We start from the raw sequence: 18,977 nt of genomic DNA, 5'->3' as shown, positions 1-18,977 counted from the left end.
CTTTTGGTGACCTTTGGCACAGTTTAATAATTCACACAAAACATCATTGCATAAATGGTTTATGCGTGGTGAGAATAGTAATGCACTTGCAGACTGTCTTTTGAATATATCATGGGAAAAATACTGTGCACTTTAACTTACATTTCAGCTCAAAACCAACACAGCAATAAAAAGGCTCATGCTCAGTTACTCCATCAGTGCTAAACATATTACATTCCATTAAAAGTCGACATTACAGCAGATATAATTTAAGGTTTTTGTTGTATTATATGCTGTTTGAAGTAGATTGGAACTCGTTACACACAGCGAGAGACAATGATGGAATAATGCAAGCTGCAATTGCCCTTTTATGATATGCCTTTCTATTCCAAAGGTTCTAACATGAGCACTATGTTCTCATCGATTTTGTACTTTCTGCTCTTTCCATATGAGAATAAAGTAGGCTACGGCAGACCAATGGCATCGATTGTTCCCCCACCATCTGTTCTGCACAGCCGATGTACAGCAGCGCTGAGCTGGGGGCCACCGCAGGTCAATTACGCCTCGCTTCGTGGCTGCCAGATATTTCCATGTAGACGTAAAACAAATAGTTCAACAGCTTGTAATTTTATCGTGTCATGTGCCGGTTCGTCATTTCAATAAATAGTTTTAGGTCGGCGTTGTTGTTTCAGTCATTTATACACGAGTGTTTGCGAGGCGCATCAAACCAGTGTATCTGTCTAGATTTCAAATAGTTTTTTTAAAAATGCCCACACTTGGCAACTGTGTTCTCGCGAGAACACCGCCCCGCGCGTACAAACGCTGCAGCCTTGGCGCCCGCCCCCTTTTCCGGATGACAAACGGGGCACTTTGTTGATCTGTGAGATTCGCAGACAGCTAAGAAAAAAATACACAGAACCCGCCATATTTCATATAGTGATACTGAGACGTCACGTCTTCGTTCCGAAGCCAACAGTCGGTCTACATTCCAATCGCGCCCGGAACTGGCCTCCGCGGCCGGTCCGCCATTCTCCCGGTTACCCGGGAAACGAGGACTGGGTTCAAAACGAAGCCCGGTGCATAAAAACCGGGACCGAGCACATGACATGTAGCGCGGCACAAGTCTTTGTGGAACAGGTAACGCGATCTGTGGCGGCCCCGCGCCACTAGAACGAGGCGGGAAGCGTTTAATAGAGCGCCAAGTTCAGACCGAAGTGTAGTTTCACCCGGTTCGAATCTGTTATGGGCGCCTAGCTAGTGCTGAACGGCTAACCAGCCTTCTTATTAGTCGAGGGCTTTTGTGGGGTAAATTCTAACCGAAGAGACGTGTGGCACTTCGGTACGAGGCGTGAAAAATTAAACTGGGAACTGGGAAGGGCTACAGAACAACAGAACATGAACAGACCTTACAGATATGAAGCTGAATGTCTTAAAATACTTAAAAAAAGGGAGCACATGGGGAATGCCCTTGGATTCTTTGCCATGTTTTTTTGCCAAGCTGAAAAATGCATGATCACATTTTCATTTAACTTACGTTAAGAAGTAGGGTACCATTTAGCCAAAAGAAATGATAGAATCTGCTTTGTACCCAGCCATCTTTGCATTAGGCCTGCACACATTCAGCTATACGTTTTAACGTCACATGATCGTCGTTGTTGCCACTTTTTTCCTCTCGTTCTCCTCGGTAATCGATTTAAAGTTGTTCTTGTGAGCGTAGGGGGAAGATGCCAGCGCCGCAGGTGCTCCAGCCGGTCCTGAAGATGAAGGTGGACGAACTCTTCCTCTATTGGCTGAGCGAGTCCAGCACTCAGGAGCTCCTGAAGGATTGTCTCAGGAAGGTCGAGAGTGGAGAGGCAACCGAATTCAGCGACGGGCACGGTATAAACTCGTCCATCCTCGAACGGTCCACCTCACCAGTACTCGCTGAGAAGGGGAGCGCGGCCGAACGGACCAGTTCCCCTTTTAGTGCCACGTCCAGTCCACTTTCAGCGCTGCCTTCTGGGAGCAGCGGCTCACCCCGCGTGGGTCCCAGTGTCCGGGTGCCTCGCCGCTCGGTCAGCGCTAAGAAGGTGAGACTTCACGACTATTATTCCATTTATAATCCGACCAGTTCTGGGACCCCCGGCAGACCCGAGCATCAAGCCGTCTTGTTTAGTGAGACCATGTGACCACCGTCAAAGATTTCACTGTGTCTTTTTTTTAAATCATCTGACTTTAGCATGTGTCCCACGGGGTCCGGGAGTTTCAGTAAAGGTATTTCCAGACAGGGAAAGTCAGGGAATTTGATCATTTGGGTGCCAAGTTGGGGAATTTTGGAGTGCAGTAGCTAAAACCTGATGTGATGTTTATGCGTCTTTTTCCCCAGTTTTTTTTCCCCCATTCCGGCTCTAAAAATGTGTGATATTCTTAAATGCGAAATCTGTGCAATGTCGAAATCTGTTCTTACACTTGCTAATGTGCCAATCATGCCAGGCGCGTGTACATTTCAAGATATTTGGCTCGAAAATGAAGAAATTTAAGGACAGGCTCACCCAAAGATGATCAAATAAAAGACTAATGAATGGAGTTGCGGTTCTGGCTTGTTTCATTCAACACGCCAAGCCGCCTATATTCAACTATAACCCCTTTAAATACCCTTTCTTATTTCTTATTCAGGAGGTCATGGAATTCTGCTTTTTGGTCAGGGAATTTAATTCTGGGAAGATGACTGCTTTAGATGGCAGGTATTGTATCCTGGTGAAGAACTATTAAAATCTCATTATTTTACGGGCATGTAAATTGGCTCAGTTGTTGATTGTGCATCTATTGCATTTTTACATTCATATTCGCCTCTAAAGGGCCGTGGTCTTGACCAGAGTATTAATGTTGGTCGTTGTGGGTTAAGATGAAAATTTGAAGCTTCCCCCTATGTTCAAACCAGAACATAAGTGTTGTCTGTTCTCTACTTTTCCCTGTCTTACCACAAGAGGATGCAGAGTGTCTTCAGCAGCTCGGCACCCTGTGGATTCTGGTTCTGGTTCCACTCGACCAATCACCCTGGGGCCTGTCATACCTTTTGAATAGTTTCGGCATTTTCGATACAGAGGACGGGCAGTAAGATGGACATGAAATGTCTTCATTAAGTGTTACAATGGCGGCCAAACTTATGGTCCGCTGCTTTCATAATTGCCATCTGTTAGTGGCGTGATGTCTGTGACTTGTTGTGTGCGTTGGTAGCAGCGTTCGTCGCCTGACTTGTACATACACTTGTACAGTAAAGCTGCTGATGCCTGCCCTCTGCAGGGGTCTGTAAGAGACGTCAGATTGACAGTGAGGATTCTGGACAGCTGACTCCATATACAGCGGCAGCTTGACCGAGTCCATCCATGTATGTATGCGCGTGTGTGTGTGTGTGTGTGTGTGTATATATATACAATATTTTTAAAAACGTTTAAATCCCCGACATTGAATTACTTTGGCCTACCTGATTTTCTTGCTCGACTCCGATGTTTATAGAACCGTAACCATGGACGTCGTTTTTGATACGGGATATCCTTTCGTTGCCCGCATAGCTTGGGAGGTGTGACATTTTTAGGAATATGTGTACAGGCCTGTTGCCAGCACAAACACACATAACATGCAGACCACCTTAGAGAGACAGAAAGCCGCTTTTGGTGGTCCACGCCTGGCTAGCACGGGTCAAGCAGCGCGATCGCAGGCGCTGCGGCGTAATTTTGGCCAGGGTCGGGCCGGGTCGGGTCAGTGCCCGGGTGGGTATGTGGAGGTGTCACGTGCACAGGTGTGGCGGGCCAGTGAGTGACACATGACACGTGTGAGATCGAGTGCTTGTGCGTCTGGTTCTACTCATCCCCAAACTTTTTTCGTGTAGTAAAAATTAAAAATGGCCGAGACCAATTACATTCAAACTTTTTTTTTTTTTTTTTTTTAAGGCAGGGAGGGATTTGGTCATGAGAGTTCAAAAAGGGAATGGCATACAGTCTGGTACGATTTTGATATCGTCTCTGAAGATTTCAGATAATGGTGCCTTTTTTTTTTTACCCACGAAAGACATCTGCAAGCAATGAATCGCTGTCATGAGTGCCGCCATTTTCTGTACGTCTGCTTAATGCGATTTCTCATTGTGCGACGGAAAGAGCTTTGACAGATGTGAGGGGGCTTTGATTTCCATGTCCAGTGTTTCTCAGACGCTCCCATGATCCCCGGCGCTGCTCGGCCAGGCCGGAACAACTGTTGGACATTTTCATATTTTCTGGCGTGACGCAGGCAGCCTGTGCCCGCAGCCTGTCATAGTGCATTAAAGGCGGCCTGATCCAGCAGCCAGTCATGCTTTATTTTAAGAAGGCCGCAAAAAGAATTCCAGAATACAAATGCATTCTTCAAAGGATTAGTTAAAAATTCAATTAACGTCATGCTGAATGCAGTTTGAGACAGCTGCTCTAACTTTGACACAAGACACCGACAAAGATAGCCTTGCTTCCCTTGTGCTGGGAATTAACTACTAGGAATTTTGGCTCGTGTTTATTGTGCAGCATGGGGTGTAATGCACTGTGCGCTCGCTCTTTTCCAGACTCTTTAATTGTCAGAAAAAGTGCCCCCCGCTCACGGTTTTGATCCCTGTTGATTCTGTTTTCGGATGGATGCCTTTTGGGGGGAGCGTGGCCGTGAAGGTGCAGCGGGAGGGTTTTCATTCGTCCTCTGCATGTTCAGCGTGGCTCCAGTACCCCTTTGGAGAAGGGTTCTTATTCATCGGAGGACTGAATTTGTCACCTGTTTTACAGTTGTATCGAGGTGGAACAAAAAAAAAGGCAATATATTAGTTATTAGTGCTGTCGGCTATTAACATTTTTATTGGTATTTTTATATATATAAAAAGAGAAGAAAATGGAATCTGTTGTAAAACACGGAATTGTGTATAAGTCGCGTTTCTAAAAGGCTACGGACCCACTACACACGTCCGCACACCAACACAATGTAAACCCACGGTCAGCGATGGCAAGGAGGCTGTCCGTGTCGAATCCGTTTTTGCGCAAACTCCTGGCAGTTCAGCAAACTCTTGGTCATGCAAACAAATCAGCTGATTCAAAACGTGTTTAACATGGTTCCAGTTCATAATGCAACTTTTTTTTTTTTTTTTTTTTTTTATTTGGTAGGTTTTTTTGTGCTGGTTTCAGATATAAAGCACTTTTATTTCATCAAAAGGAAGAATGTGTTATATTGTGAGAGAGGTCTTATTATATTATTAAGCAAACCGTAAATGCACAAGCACTTTGTTGAACAGTGAATATATGTGATATTGCATTTGTTCTGTTTTTCCCGTCCACTCCGTAATCACACAGTTTTTAGGTGAATAAATATGTATATAATGGCAAAAACGGAATTTAGGAGAAAAAATTTTTTATTTCATAGGCATGAATACGCATTCTGTCCAATTGGTTGCTTTGATGGAAAATCAAAGCAGAGGAAATGACAGAGGACATGTCCCCACATTTTATGTTGGCAGCTGTTACTGGTTTGTAAGAACTGTTAGTTGATGGACTGCTTTGGTCAGTTTTACAATTTTACAGTTTTATAATGCCAGTTAAGGTCATTAGACTGTGTTCTTTACTATTGAAGCATTTTGTACTTTTTCAGCTCAAAAATTCAAAGGTTCATGCTTTGCCAGTGGAGATCCTCTGGCGTTCCGGTTGTCTATTTAGTTGTCTTTCCTTAGACCCATTAGATTGTTTTCCCTGCGCTGGCAGGCACCAGTGTCCTGGTAATGATCCCTCCTCAGCTTCTGGTCAATCGGGTCGCTTCACTTCTTTATTGCCGTTATGCAGCACGTCAGTACCATGCTGTGGCAAAGAGCAGGATTTTTTTGGTCTTTGTTAGTCTTTCTTGGACATCCACGCCTAAGATCATTGATGCCATAATAAGGCCTGACTTCTATTCTATACATAGTGATATCATAAGACGGTTTAACAGTAGTCTGTTTTTCTTGTCTCCAGAATGTCCACAGTAACATTAACAGATTTAATATAACAGCATTTTGTATAATCCATATTATATAAAATGAACCTATGAACCCGAAGACCACAAAGTCACAGGTTCAAACCCCCCTTACTGCCATTTTGTTCCTGAGGGACTGTCCAGGGAGACTGTCCCTCTAACTATTGATTGTAAGTTATTCTGGATAATGCTGTATGATAAATGCTGTAAATGCAGTTTTTTTGGTTTCCAATAATTAGGCTTACAATAGCCTTTTTTCTGAAAGTGTGTATTATTTACATTGTCCCATTGTCCTTTTTTTTTTTTTTTTTTTTTTTTAGCCTGGGTCAAAATAAGCATCTTTGTTGGCCTGCCTCCATTACTGGTCCAGTTGGCGCTGTGTCTGGACACAAAGCATTGTTGGGCTGTCTTGGCACAGACAGCTGCCTCTTGGTGCCATAAGGATCGTGCCATGGCTGCTCGTTCCATCAGTACCAGTCCACGGGGGTCACATGGGACCGTCTCCACTAAACAGCAGAGGATAGATAACATAACAACCTGACCCAAATGCCTTGAGAACATATTTAATTATCTGTAAAATAATTTAAGACTGGTCCGCACAGCAGGGCAGCAGAAACCAGGCATTTAACAAAACAGAGACGGGCTATCAGATGCTCACACTGTCCTGTCGTCGTGAGGGACAGCAGGAACCTCCGAATGGAGTGGAAGAATGTGGACTCTGATCTTCTGTCTAAAAATACTTATCATTTAAGCCAGGGTGCACTCCGTTCTGTTAGCAGCCGCTCCCGGGCCTCGCTTTTTCAGCAGCGGCCTCGTCAGCCCGGCCCGTTTCTCTTAATTATATTTGTCTTGAAGAACAATATCGGGCATTGTGGGAAAAGTACACCAACCTAGCGGCACTCCGCCGTGCGCCCGACTCGGCCTCGGCGCTTGGGCTTCTTTAGATCAGCAGGTTTGTGGGGAATTGATGTAATTGCTGTCAGTCTGTTTGCCGGGAGTGGCGAGTCCTCTCGGTTCTTGAGATGGAACGGCACGCGTTGGGTCCGAATGGACCGCTTTGGTCTGACTGCATCTGCCCTCGTGCTTCGAATTCAACTCGGGCCCCCTCACGCACGGACACGGTTTCGGCAGCTGTTACAAGGTGCACGCGGTGAGGCGATAACCTTGGAAGGTAAAAAAAAATGAACCGAAACCCATGAGAGGCTCCTGTGTTCTGAGTTTTTTTTTTTTTCTTTTTCATTATCATCATTTAAATGAACTATGCTGGTAGTCCGTATTCTTTAAAAGACTCCGGGATTTGTCGGGGAGGATTTGTCTCGCAAGTCTCGGAATGAAATGCCTTCATCCCGGCTTTAGGGGAGCTTTATGGAGAAGGAGAGGAAGTCGTTCCATATGTTGCACTCCAGCAGGACCCGCCATGCCGCGGCGCGCGACAACAGGTTTGTTTACCCGACCTTCCACAAGCGTAGTGGAATGCCAACCGGACAAGGACGGATCCACAGCCCCCTCCCACTCGTCCAGTCCCCTCGGAGGCTTCAGGAGAGTGGAGTGTGACCTCAGTGAGCTGGTCTGCTGGGACGTTGCGGGAGCTCAGAGCGGCAGCTGCTCTTCTGTATTAAGAAGCCTCTTGCTTTGATAGAGAAAAGCACAGTTGTGTGTGTGTGTGTGTGTGTGTGTGTGTGTGTGTGTGTGCGCGCACGCGGGGTGGGACAGTTCACAGAGGAAGATTATTCCGGCCGGACGGACGGAGCGTGTACTGTAAGCCTCCCGCGCCCCCCTTCCTTGGTCTGTCGGAGCTGAAGTTGGCTGCCCGGCGACGGCAGGCACCGGCGCAGCATGAGGATGAAGGAGCTGTCTCTACGGCAGGACCCGGACCTCAGGAAGGAGCTGGCGCTGCTGGCCCGCGGGTGCGACTTCGTCCTGCCGTCCCGCTTCAAGAAGAGGCTGCGCGCCTTCCAGCAGGGCCAGGCAGGTGCTCCCCGACCCAGTCCTTCGCCCGGCCGCCTCGCGCCGAGCGGCATACGCCAGTCTTATGGACCATCTGCTATTGGTGCCAGGGTTGAACTTAAATCTGTCTGTGATCAACTTTTTTTTTTTTGTAACAAATATGCAAATGATCCTGCAGCGCGTGAGTTGTTGTTAATTCTACTTTAACACATTGAGTTGTGGTCTAATGTGACTGGGGGGGGGTGTCGCGCTGCCTTCGTCTCTGTCACAGTTGTGCCGTTCTAGCCATAAATGTATGGGACATCAGGGAGATTAGCAGCCGGGCTCAGGAGCCTGCTAATGCTCAGCATGCTGGAGATCAGGGGAGGGGTGTTGTCGAGGGGGCTGAGCGGCGTGGCAGGAGGTGTCCGTTCCCTTTTATAGACATGGCCGACACAACCGAGAGCATCCGTCTCCCTTTGTGCCTTACACTGAGCAGAGGCCTTCACTGGCATGCCACACACACACACACACACACACACACACACACACTCACTCAGCTGTGCTCTGAAGGTCTGAGCGAGGGCTTTAAAACCCTGAGAGGTCCTGCACCTGTGAGAATTCTGAAAGGCAGTACTCTGCAGAAGGTTGTTTTAAAGAGCCGAACTGCGACGCGGTGCCGTGTCTGTCCAGCAGAGCCGGGTACGATGTCCCACAGGCAGTCATGGTTCCTGACTTATCAACCAGGCCGGAACTTGTTAATACCGTCATCTGTAGTGTTGTGGGCTGGTGCCTGGGCTCCTGAGGTTCTTCTGGCCATGGTAAAAACTACGGCCTCACACATGGGTTAAGCCTAGTCCTAGACTAAAAGCGGTTTGGATGGAGAGAACTTAATTGGAGTTCTCGTTTAGTCTAGGACTAGGCTTAATGCATGAACATGAATCTGTTTGATAGGCTCCTCTTCCTGGTTTTATTGAAGTTATTGATTACGAGAATCAATAATCAGGGTCGAGTGTAAGGCGTCGACCGCATGATCCATGTTTAAACGGCGTGTGTTGTGCATGCCGCCACGCTGCTGTAGCCTGGCATTCTCACACCGCTGCTTTTAGGTTACGGCAGCTATCTGAGCCTCTGAATTACATTCCACGGGTTCAGCCAGTACGCAACCTAGAGAAGGCAGACGACAGAGGAGGCCACAACGGTTCCAGACAACTATACGTAGCCTAATAAGTTGCATAATGTCTACATATTAATGATTTAATAATGAAGCTGAATTAAAGGAACCCACGGCTCTAGTGATACTATTACTATACTATTAAATAAAATTATTATATTTTGAACAGTGTGTGTTGAAATTCAACAAATAATGGCCATGGTATGGCTGCCGTTGAAATACAAGGGTAGTTTATGAAATAGTGTCTCTTATGGCAGAACCGTGTTTTGCATTCTGCTTTGCTACCATCAGTGATGCTCAAGTTCATTGTTCTGTTTTTAGCATTGATCTAATTTGGGTGAGTTTTTTTTCTTCCCCCTCACTCCACAAACACAAGTACACTCACAAGATACTCGCAGCATATTAATAAACTTTACCGACCAGTACAGTGAAAGTGTGTGTGTGTGTGTGTGTGTGAGAGAGAGAAAGAGAAATAGAAGTGCACAGAAGAATACTGCTTATCTCGCTCTGCTGATTTTCGGTGCCTCAGCCCCTCCCAGATTAAACTTCAGCATTTGCCTAAACAGCATCAGCACTGTGAGCGCAGCCGCGTCCTCTGTCCTCGGTCACTCTGATACCCTCACGCCCGTTCTCTCTACTGAGCCAGCGCTGCAAGTGACTTGGGGCGAGGACCCATTCGGAGGACGTGTTGGCTTCGGAAGTCTTCATGGCTTGTTACCTTTTCCCCCTCTGTTCTCTCGCTAATTTATTTAAGAATAAAAGCGATATGGATGATCTGCCGCTTGTGAATAGCCAATTGCATATGTTCGAGGTAGGTCATGACCTACACCCCATACATACTTCATGTGTGTTGAGGAGCTTCGAGAGGTTTGCTTCGGTTTGATTTGACAGTCAACTTGTAGTTCTCCTCCGGTTAGGGCATGCGTCCGCGTTGTTGTGGTGTCACAACATAACAGTGGCCTGCAGCATTTATTTCAACTTGCTGCCTGAATTTTTGCCATTTATTAAGCGGTTTGGTGTACACCCTGAACAGGAGTACCTCTCACGTTGGATACTTGACCACCGCAAAGGTCTTCATGATGCCTGGCGCCTGCCAGAATGGCCCTTAATTGCCAGTTTTACACATGCCAGTGTCACTTGACGCGTCTTAATTGAGTGCCATGGCGGCTGGGGGAGGGGCATGGGTATGTTCACAGGGGTGTAATTTGCTGAGCAACCATAACACTTGTGGAAAAACCTGTGAGACGGAAACGTGAGAAGGGCGAGCCCCATGGCTAACTGTGTTTATTTCTGTCTGTTTTGGCAGGCCCAGGTCAAGAAAGAGGAGCCCATTACGCCGGCGCTAAGTGAAAGCATTCCAAAGTTCTACTTTCCTCGAGGACGGCCCCAAGCCAATCTCAACATTGACAATCTCATTTCCAAAATAGAGAAAATATTTTCTGAATTCCCCAATGAAAGGGCCACCATTGAGGATATGGGGAAGGTTGCCAAGGTAAGGGGTGATTTGTAACACACAGCCCGGTGCCACCCAGAAAGTTGGCTTTCATTAATATAATGAAGCTCAAACTACTAACTCTTTCCAACTCTGAGTACTTTACTTTTTGCCCCCTCTTTGTAAATCAACAGAAAAAATATATATCAAGGTATGACTATGATGAGGATGATGATGATGGCCCAGTGAAGGTCCATGTATGGATTAAAGCTAGTATTCCTACAAACAGGGGGGATGTGCAAATACAATCATGGGTCCTCTACTGTACGTCAGAGTAGTGGTGAAGACCAAGATCAGCTAGAAATACAGTGGAAAAATATGTTTTTTTGTTTAAATGTCTCATCTGTCCAAAATGAGGCAGGCATTCAATTTTACTCTTTATACTGCGTGTTTAGTAAATGGATGCAGTATTACTCTGGCCATGTCTTGAGGTCCAAGGGTATCTTATATTGTACTATTGTATTGTTTTTTTTTTTTTTTTGTTTGTTTTTGTTTTTTTTTTTTTCTTTCTTTCTTCCTCCCCCTTCATTGTTCCCCTTGGTTGACACTTGTTCCCTCTCCAGGCATGTGAGTGTCCCCTCTACTGGAAAGGGCCATTGTTCTACGCTGCCGGCGGGGAAAGGACGGGGTTTGTGTCCGTGCACAAGTTTGTTGCCATGTGGAGAAAGTAAGACAATAGGGTTTTGTGCTGTCGTCTCTCATTCACCCTTTGTGAGCAACAGTGACTAGGCTACATGTGGTACTAGTTCAGTGCACAGTATGAATGCAATTTCTTTTTGTCTTCTGTTTGACCTTAATAAACAGAGCAGTAAGGGTTCACTGGGTAACTGAGTGTAGCGTTTGGTAGGCGTATGCTTTCTTTTCTATTTTTACTCCCTCGAGTGCTTCAGAGATTAGTGGTGACACTCATGGAAATGTTTAAATCTATTCATGAGGTCATTATTTCAACATTGTTGTAGGTTACCATGACTGAGCATGAATTCTGAAGCTAATTTCTAGCAGGCACGTGAACGTGCACCCATACTGTTTCTTGCAAGTTCTGAACTGGCCATCTGTTCCTGCTTTTCAGAGTGCTGCAGACCTGTCATGATGACGCATCCAAATTTCTGCACCTTTTGGCCAAGCCTGGCTGTAATTACCTGGAACAAGAGGACTTTAGGCAATTCCTGATGGTATGGGAGCCCTGGGTCAGAGGCCTATTGCTGCGAACATGGTACACACAGAAAAACACTCAAAAGTGTCATTATGAACCGTTGGGCCAAAGGATTCAATAATGAACAAAAATTATCCTCTGCAAACACCCTTTAACCATTTTGTGAGCAGTGGGCAGCCATGAAAGGCTGGAAGACCATGAAGCAGCGTGTGGGGACAAACGTGGTTGTTCGGGGTTTTGAAAGTGAAGTGACTGTCATTGTGATACACTGCAGCACAACAAAATGTGTCCTCTGCATTTAATCCATCACCCTTAGTGAACAGTGGGCAGCAATGACAGGCACCCGGGGAGAAGTCAGTGGCACCTCAGTGGCATCATGGCGGCTCGGGACTCGAATCTGCAACCTCTTGATTACATTTACAGCATTTATCAGACGCCCTTATCCAGAGCGACTTACAATCAGTAGTTACAGGGACAGTCCCCCCCTGGAGACACTCAGGGTGAAGTGTCTTGCTCAGGGACACAATGGTAGTATGTGGGATTTAAATCTGGGTCTTCTGGTTCATAGGCGAGTGTGTTACCCACTAGGCCACTACCACCCTGATTATGGGGCCGCTTCCTTAACTGCTAGGCAACCACTGAACCCGCAGCCTTCCAGTTATGAGTTTTCTTCCATACCAGCCACCATAAAGTTAAAAAAAAAAAAAAAAAAAAGTGTAGTAGCCTAGTGGGTAACACACTCGCCAGCTTCTCTTGATCTAGTTACAGATAGCTATTGTAGATAACTCTTATCTATTTATGTAAATGTCACGTCCTTCTGATCTCCAATTAGAATTGAAGAACTGCTAATCTTTCTGCATGTTTGGCTTGCTATTGGCTGTGGTTGCAAGACATTTTTAAGCAGTGGATCTGCTTTATTAACAAGGAAGTGGTACTTAAATGTGTTTGATTATTTTATACCTGAAATGGCCGGTTTGATGGATGAATGTATGGCAGTATATCTACCGTTCGGATTACGTTGTCATCTTTAACCAACTTCTCATTAAAATGCGTCAGAGTAGTTAACCTTCGGAGATGATTTAATCTGTGTGCCTATTCAAATGCAGGGCATCTCTATGTCCTGGAGGGAGGTATTTGCTGCACCGGTCCATTCCCTGGCCCGTGTTCGGCATGGCCGTGATCGACGCTTCATTGGTATTCAGACTGGCGGCAGTGGCTTGCTGGGCCAAGCTACAGTTAGCGGGCGGTGGAGGCGCCTTCTGCCGTCCACTCTTTAATTTGTATTGTGTGGCTTTGGCAAATGGCTTTGACTTGTGTGATAAATGAAGGAAGTATTGCAGCCGAATATCTGCAGCGCTTCCTAAGAGGCCTGAGTTATGGGCTCTTCTATGATTTAATTTTGAATGGGAAAGGTTAAAGAGCCCAGCGCTCACCCTGAAAATAAGATTTTTTATTTTTTTTTTATTGCCACCTCTCTGCATCCACATAAGAATAATCTTTTTAAGTACAAAAAATAGGCAAGAAGCAATGCAGGAGATTCATTGTAGGAATATATTGGAGATTTACAGTCTTGCATTACATGAAATGTAATACTTGATGGGAAATGAGACTGTCTGCATCTTAAACCTCGGTTTGCTCTGCAGGCATCAATGGTTTTAACATGCACAAATTCACTACATCTCACGGCAACAGACAGGCCTGTCCAACTGTATCGATGATGTTTTCCAGACACAGTGCAACCAATCTGTTAAAAGTTGTACTTATCATTCGTTTTCAGATCTTAATCGCTCTCCCTCTTTCGGTTTCTGGCTCTATGTTTCCTCAGGACGTGGTGAACTCTCACCCAGGCCTGGCGTTTTTGAAGGAGGCTTCGGGTTTCCATAACCGCTACGTGAACACGGTAAGATGTCTTTTTGCCAGTGTAGGATCACAGTAGTCTTGAGTTTTAAGTATGCTCGTCTGGTACATGCTGTTCCATTACACGCATGGACTGATCCATATTAGTGTGAACAACGTGGCCATGTGTGATTATGCTGTACAATACTTCTTAATGATTCTTTTCTGTTCATTTATTTATGAGCTTAAATTTTACCACACTCGCTTGTGTCTCCGTAGGTAACTCAGAGGATATTTTATAATGTAAACAGGTCATGGACAGGAAAGATTACACAGTTTGAACTCAGGAAAAGCAGCTTTCTGCAGGTAGGTTGTGTATGCTTAAAACTGTATGTACTGACAGTACGGCATCTGAGTTTTTTGGTTTTAATAAGGCTGAAAATATCTAGCTTTACTTTTTAGAGCATGGGAAATGTATTGTTTTTGGGGTTTTTTTTTTTTTAATAAGATTTATTATTATTTCGTTGTACACTTGACACTTAATTTTTTTATTATCGTACTGCTGCTACTTTTTTTTTTCTAGTTGTCTAGACCTGCACTATATTATGGGTAGGTGCACAATGTCATTTGTCATGTTTTTGTGTTTTGGTTCATTCCATTTGCACTTTATGCACACTGTGAATCCCCGAAGCTTTGCAGTCTCGTCTCTCTGTGTAATTGTGTATGGTGAGATGACAATAAAGTTGACTTTGACAGGATATTTTATTTGTAATTTTTTCTTTTGGGAACAGAATGTGGCTCTGCTTGAGGAGGAAGAGGATGTCAATCATCTCACCGAGTATTTCTCCTACGAGCATTTCTACGTCATCTACTGTAAATTCTGGGAGCTGGACACAGACCATGACCTCTTTATTGACCAGAGGGATCTGGCGCGCCATAATGACCACGGTACTGCTCCTCTTTTTACTCTTTCCACACTTTTTTTAGTATGATCTCTTCCAGATCTCTTTCTGCTATAATAGTTTTTATTCTCATTTTTTTAGTCTTCAGTCTACTTTTGACTCACCAACCAAGGCTTTTGGGTGATGTAAGCGAGTAAATGTAGTCTTTTATTACTGGTCACATAAGAGCACATGTTCCTGGTTGATCTCTTCAGTTTGCCTAGGAGGATATTAACATCAATAGAACAATAATTCTCTGTGTGAATTTCCTGCATGTTTGAAGCGGTGACGCAATGTCTGCTCACGTTATAATCTTTCAGCAGACCTAAAATGATGGCCAAAATATTGGTTATGTAAACGATAAAAAAAGGGGGATAAAGGATGGAAGATTGGTACCAAGTGCTTTGGGTTTTACGGTCTCAGCAGATTTATAATCTGACACTGCTGAGCATGTCCATTTTAGGAACATTTTCTAATTCATTTTCCCTCCTCTCTCGCTTTCCACAGCCATCTCACTGCGGATGATCGAAAGGATATTTTCTGGAACTGTGACAAGGTAATATATGAGACAATAACGGGACGTTAGCCTGCATTAAGTTCTCCTTACATACGACTGGTTTGTGTTTCGTGTTTTATAGAGACAGAAAAGTGAAAAAGCAGGGCAGATTGAGTTATGAGGATTTTGTTTGGTTCCTCATATCAGAAGAGGATAAGAAGACTGAGACCAGGTAAATTGATATTACCAACATCTACCCCACTTTGCCTCTGTATAGTTATTTAGGGGTTTTACGTGTCTTGGTTGAACAGGGTCCTAACCTCTCTGTGTCTTTTCCTGTGGCTGCAGCATAGAATATTGGTTCCGCTGTATGGACCTGGACGGCGATGGGGTTTTGTCCATGTATGAACTGCAGTACTTCTATGAGGAACAGTGTCAGAGGTTGGAGGCCATGCCTGTGGAGCCTCTGCCTTTCGAAGACTGTTTGTGCCAGATGCTTGACCTGGTCAGACCTGAGGTTCCAGGTACTGTAAGGTTTCTTAAAAAACTAATAAAAACATCACTTCCCAAATGGCACCATGAGAGGATATTGTTATTTCATTACATTTGGCATTCAATCATTTTTATATATGTATATATACACGTCTTTTGATTCCTGCAGGAAAGATCACCCTTCGTGACTTGAAGAGGTGTAAGCTGTCCCATATATTCTTTGACACCTTCTTCAACATTGAGAAGTACCTGGAGCATGAACAGAAAGACCCCTTCTCGGTACTAAGGGTAATGGTCCATGAGGTGTTTTCTATTCACTGTGTTGGAATATGACTGGGGTGATGAGAGGGTGATTCCTGATTTATTATTTTATTTATTTATTTTAGGATGGAGAAACAGAAGGCCAAGAATATTCAGACTGGGAGAGGTATGCAGCAGAGGAGTACGACACCCTTGTTGAAGAAGAGATGGCCAATGAGCAGTATGCAGACGGGTGCGGCTCTCTTTATTAAGGTTGACTTCTTACTTGTGTCTATAATCTGTAGTAAGATGGCTATTTCCCTAACCCAATTCTGGAGCGATGGTGTCTTCTGCTAACACTACTGATAAACACCAATGCTGTCGTTTCTACCTTGTTTCATACCACACAGCTGATCAGCGACAGGGAGTCACACACACACCACAAGCATTTATTCCAAAAGAACCAGAGAAGTGAGCACATATGTCCACATGGAAAACCGCAATCAGTGATCTCCAGCCAGCCACTGACAAGCTATTGTGTGGCTATTTCTAGGAGCTCCACAAGCTTCTGTTGAGGCAGGGAGAGTAGCGAGTAGGTGGAGGTAAGCTACTGAAGGTGCAGGGGTACTCTGAACAAGCCCTTTCCACCTACATTCCTTCTGTCTCGCTACTCTGTACCTTGATTTGTCCCTTTATCCTTTGGTGGGAACAGAGTTCACAATAGTGGTCACCGTGGCACCAGTCCTGGCCGTCTCTTGGTCAGCCAATCATGGCTAACAGGGAAGAAGTTGTGAAACTAGGCAAGAAAACAAAGACTTTGTTTGGGTTGTCGTAGGACTCGAAATCAGACTCTTTTTGTGTCCTCTGATCCCAGCATGGCTGGTTTATGTACAGTGTGTTTGTATGAAACCTCCAAAAATGTTCTCAGTCTTGTTCTCCCTTCTCACTTTCCAAGTGGAACCCGCCACCTTTAAGGAAGATGTGTAGAGCTGACTGTGTACTATTCCTCTTGCAGTTACGGTAACGCTCTGGATCCAATTGACGAACACGTCTCCAATGAGCTGGACCTACGCAGCAACAAAAGACACTTCTTCGAAATCCCAAACCCCCACTGCAACCTGGACCTGGACGACTACGAGTATGAGGATGACTTTGAATGACGGCTGCAGCGAAGGACACACAAGAGAATCAAACAGTAGAAATGTAACCATGCTACCCATTGGCACTGTAGGTACAGGGACAGGAAGTGGGGAGAGGCCCGAGACGGTGTGCTAACCCGGCTTCTCGGAAAGGCCCTGGTTACCTGAGCACCGAACCCTGAACTCCTGACCTAAGGTGCACTTGAATTATTATTGATAATGAACTATGCAACGTCTTCCTGTTACAATTGGCTAGTGTCACATTCCAGAGATCAACCAAATCACCAGAACCGACCACAAACGTGCATCATTTCATGAGTTAGCAATCTTGGCAATACTGCTGGATTTCAGTGCCTAAATATGAAATGTGTGATAGAGAGTAATGGCAAGGGCTTCCTTATCTACTTCTGGTCTGTAATAGTTTGTGTGAGAACAGATGTAATTTATTATAGATATTTATAAATAGATGTACATACATATTTGGTGTTTGCTGTGTTATGTTAAACAAATGTTCATAGTTATGTTCATAGGTTTTGTTTTGTTTTTTTTCTACCTGTTAAAGTACTTTATAACACATGTACTTTTAATAAGGGAGTTCATAAAGCTGTTTTTATATGTTTCTCTTCATGTATTGCGATAAAGAAATTGTGTGGAAAAACAAAAGCAGAGCCTTTATGCCTTATATGTGCCCTGTTTACCATAACCTGATGTGAGTCGAGACATTTTCTTACAGCATCAGCAGAAAGAGTCAAGTTAACAGAAGTTGACATGGATGCATTGATCACAGATGTAGAAACAGAGCTGCCAACAGTAGTAGTAGAAACTCCTCTCCTAGCCCAGCCCAAGCCTGTTGTTGGCCCGCTGTCATGAATGCACAAGGCAATTTGTGTAGATAATTGGTAATGTACCCAGTCCAGATCCCTCCGCTGAACACTGTCCCCCCCACACCAGAGCCTCTGGGGGCACTTGATCTGCATGGTGACCTGGCCTGCATGAAGTATAAACTCTGCCAACCTACCAGGCTCTGCCAGAATGCAGATCAAGTGCGTCCTGAGGCCAGATTGTATGGCAAAGTGCGTAGGGACTTTCAGGGGCATTGATATTGTATTTGTATAGAATTACACAAACCCAAATGCTTTTTGCATGTTTATCAATTATAAAGCAAGAGGAAGTTCTTTAAAATGTACTTTACAGTACTAAACAGTTTTCTGTCTTAACAGTCAAAGATGAGGCAAATATTTACATCAAATTAAACAATTTTGACATTCACAAAAATGTTTTTAGTGTTGACACAATGGTAAACATCATGTTTGGTCTAAGAACTTTATACACTGACATAAAAGTGCATCCCTGTGTATCAAATACGTTTGGAAAGCACATGAGTGATTATTACAGTGAAGATATCTTGGAGATATTATCTTGTTAGCAGTGATCCTTGCTGCATTGTTGTTTTTTTCCACTGAAATTCAATAATTTTGCTCTTTGAGCTCTGTTGAAAATAATGAAACACATTCATGTACACTTCATATGAATTGGCCTTTACACATTTACTAATACAATGGTCAAATAAGTTCTCTTATATTTCAATTATTTCATAAAATAAGGACCCACATTTGGTAAGATATACAATGTTCAAAAAATTATTGTGAACCACTGCAGATTTAACTGCAAAATGGGCAAGTCATTCTGAATGTCACTGAATAAGTATAAGAAAAAGTGCTTTTAAAAAATTGATGCTTTGAGATCTCAAGCTGCAATTATTTTAATTATAATTTAAAATATAAAATGTAACAAAAACGACTTGTTCATACTTTCTTCTGACAATGATCACAATTATCGCACAAAAACACCAGTAGGATGTCCTTTAACAGGGGCACATTGTGTTCATACAGTAAATTCTATGTACAAAACGCATGGCATGAAGTTGTCTCAAGCACTATGCGTGGTATGGTCCTCAAGTACCTGGTCCCATAGGGGCTACAGTACAAAAGCCGCTCGTCCTACACTGTGTCCACGTCCACTTCGTCGTTATTGGCTCTCATCTCACTTGCCGACTCCAGGGCTGCCGGTTCTCTAGCGACAGGACGCTGTTCATCCGGACTATAAAACATAATAGCATAA

General features: G+C 44.3%; 2 protein-coding genes across 18 annotated transcripts in view; one reads left to right on the top strand and one right to left on the bottom strand.

The window, feature by feature from the left end:
- The first annotated feature begins 825 nt into the window (after positions 1-825).
- Positions 826-18,083, top strand: ppp2r3b (protein phosphatase 2, regulatory subunit B'', beta). 15 transcript variants are annotated; one of them, XR_003750732.1, is made up of 16 exons: positions 826-1,116; positions 1,697-2,048; positions 10,374-10,559; positions 11,123-11,226; positions 11,629-11,731; positions 13,538-13,612; positions 13,828-13,914; positions 14,340-14,496; positions 14,997-15,045; positions 15,128-15,217; positions 15,334-15,509; positions 15,647-15,756; positions 15,864-15,970; positions 16,128-16,188; positions 16,271-16,319; positions 16,733-16,825. XR_003750732.1 is itself a non-coding variant. In XM_028990447.1 (15 exons), the coding sequence occupies exons 2-14, from the start codon at positions 1,704-1,706 to the stop codon at positions 16,290-16,292; spliced, it is 1,611 nt and encodes a 536-aa protein (XP_028846280.1). In that variant the 5' UTR covers positions 826-1,116; positions 1,697-1,703; the 3' UTR covers positions 16,293-16,319; positions 16,733-16,867. The 15 variants fall into 15 exon arrangements, 12 of the variants coding, with proteins under 12 accessions (XP_028846280.1, XP_028846276.1, XP_028846275.1 ...); XR_003750731.1 differs by having other exon boundaries at positions 15,647-15,765; XR_003750730.1 differs by having other exon boundaries at positions 15,647-15,765; positions 15,864-15,990.
- The window catches only part of LOC114796445 (cohesin subunit SA-2), a 21,720-nt gene continuing 19,993 nt past the window's right edge, over positions 17,251-18,977 (bottom strand). For 2 of the 3 annotated variants that reach the window (XM_028990436.1, XM_028990438.1), the window contains exon 33: positions 18,603-18,956. In XM_028990436.1, the coding sequence (XP_028846269.1) occupies positions 18,857-18,956 (100 nt within the window). In that variant the 3' untranslated portion in view covers positions 18,603-18,856. Of the gene's footprint in view, positions 18,346-18,602; positions 18,957-18,977 lie in introns of those variants that run through there. The other variant, XM_028990437.1, reaches the window with a different exon arrangement.

The sequence above is a fragment of the Denticeps clupeoides genome, chromosome 9, assembly GCF_900700375.1.
Source record: "Denticeps clupeoides chromosome 9, fDenClu1.1, whole genome shotgun sequence".
In the NCBI taxonomy this organism is placed as follows: domain Eukaryota; kingdom Metazoa; phylum Chordata; class Actinopteri; order Clupeiformes; family Denticipitidae; genus Denticeps; species Denticeps clupeoides.
The sequence above is the reverse complement of the archived record's forward strand: the minus strand, read 5'-3'. Positions and strand labels throughout refer to the sequence as shown.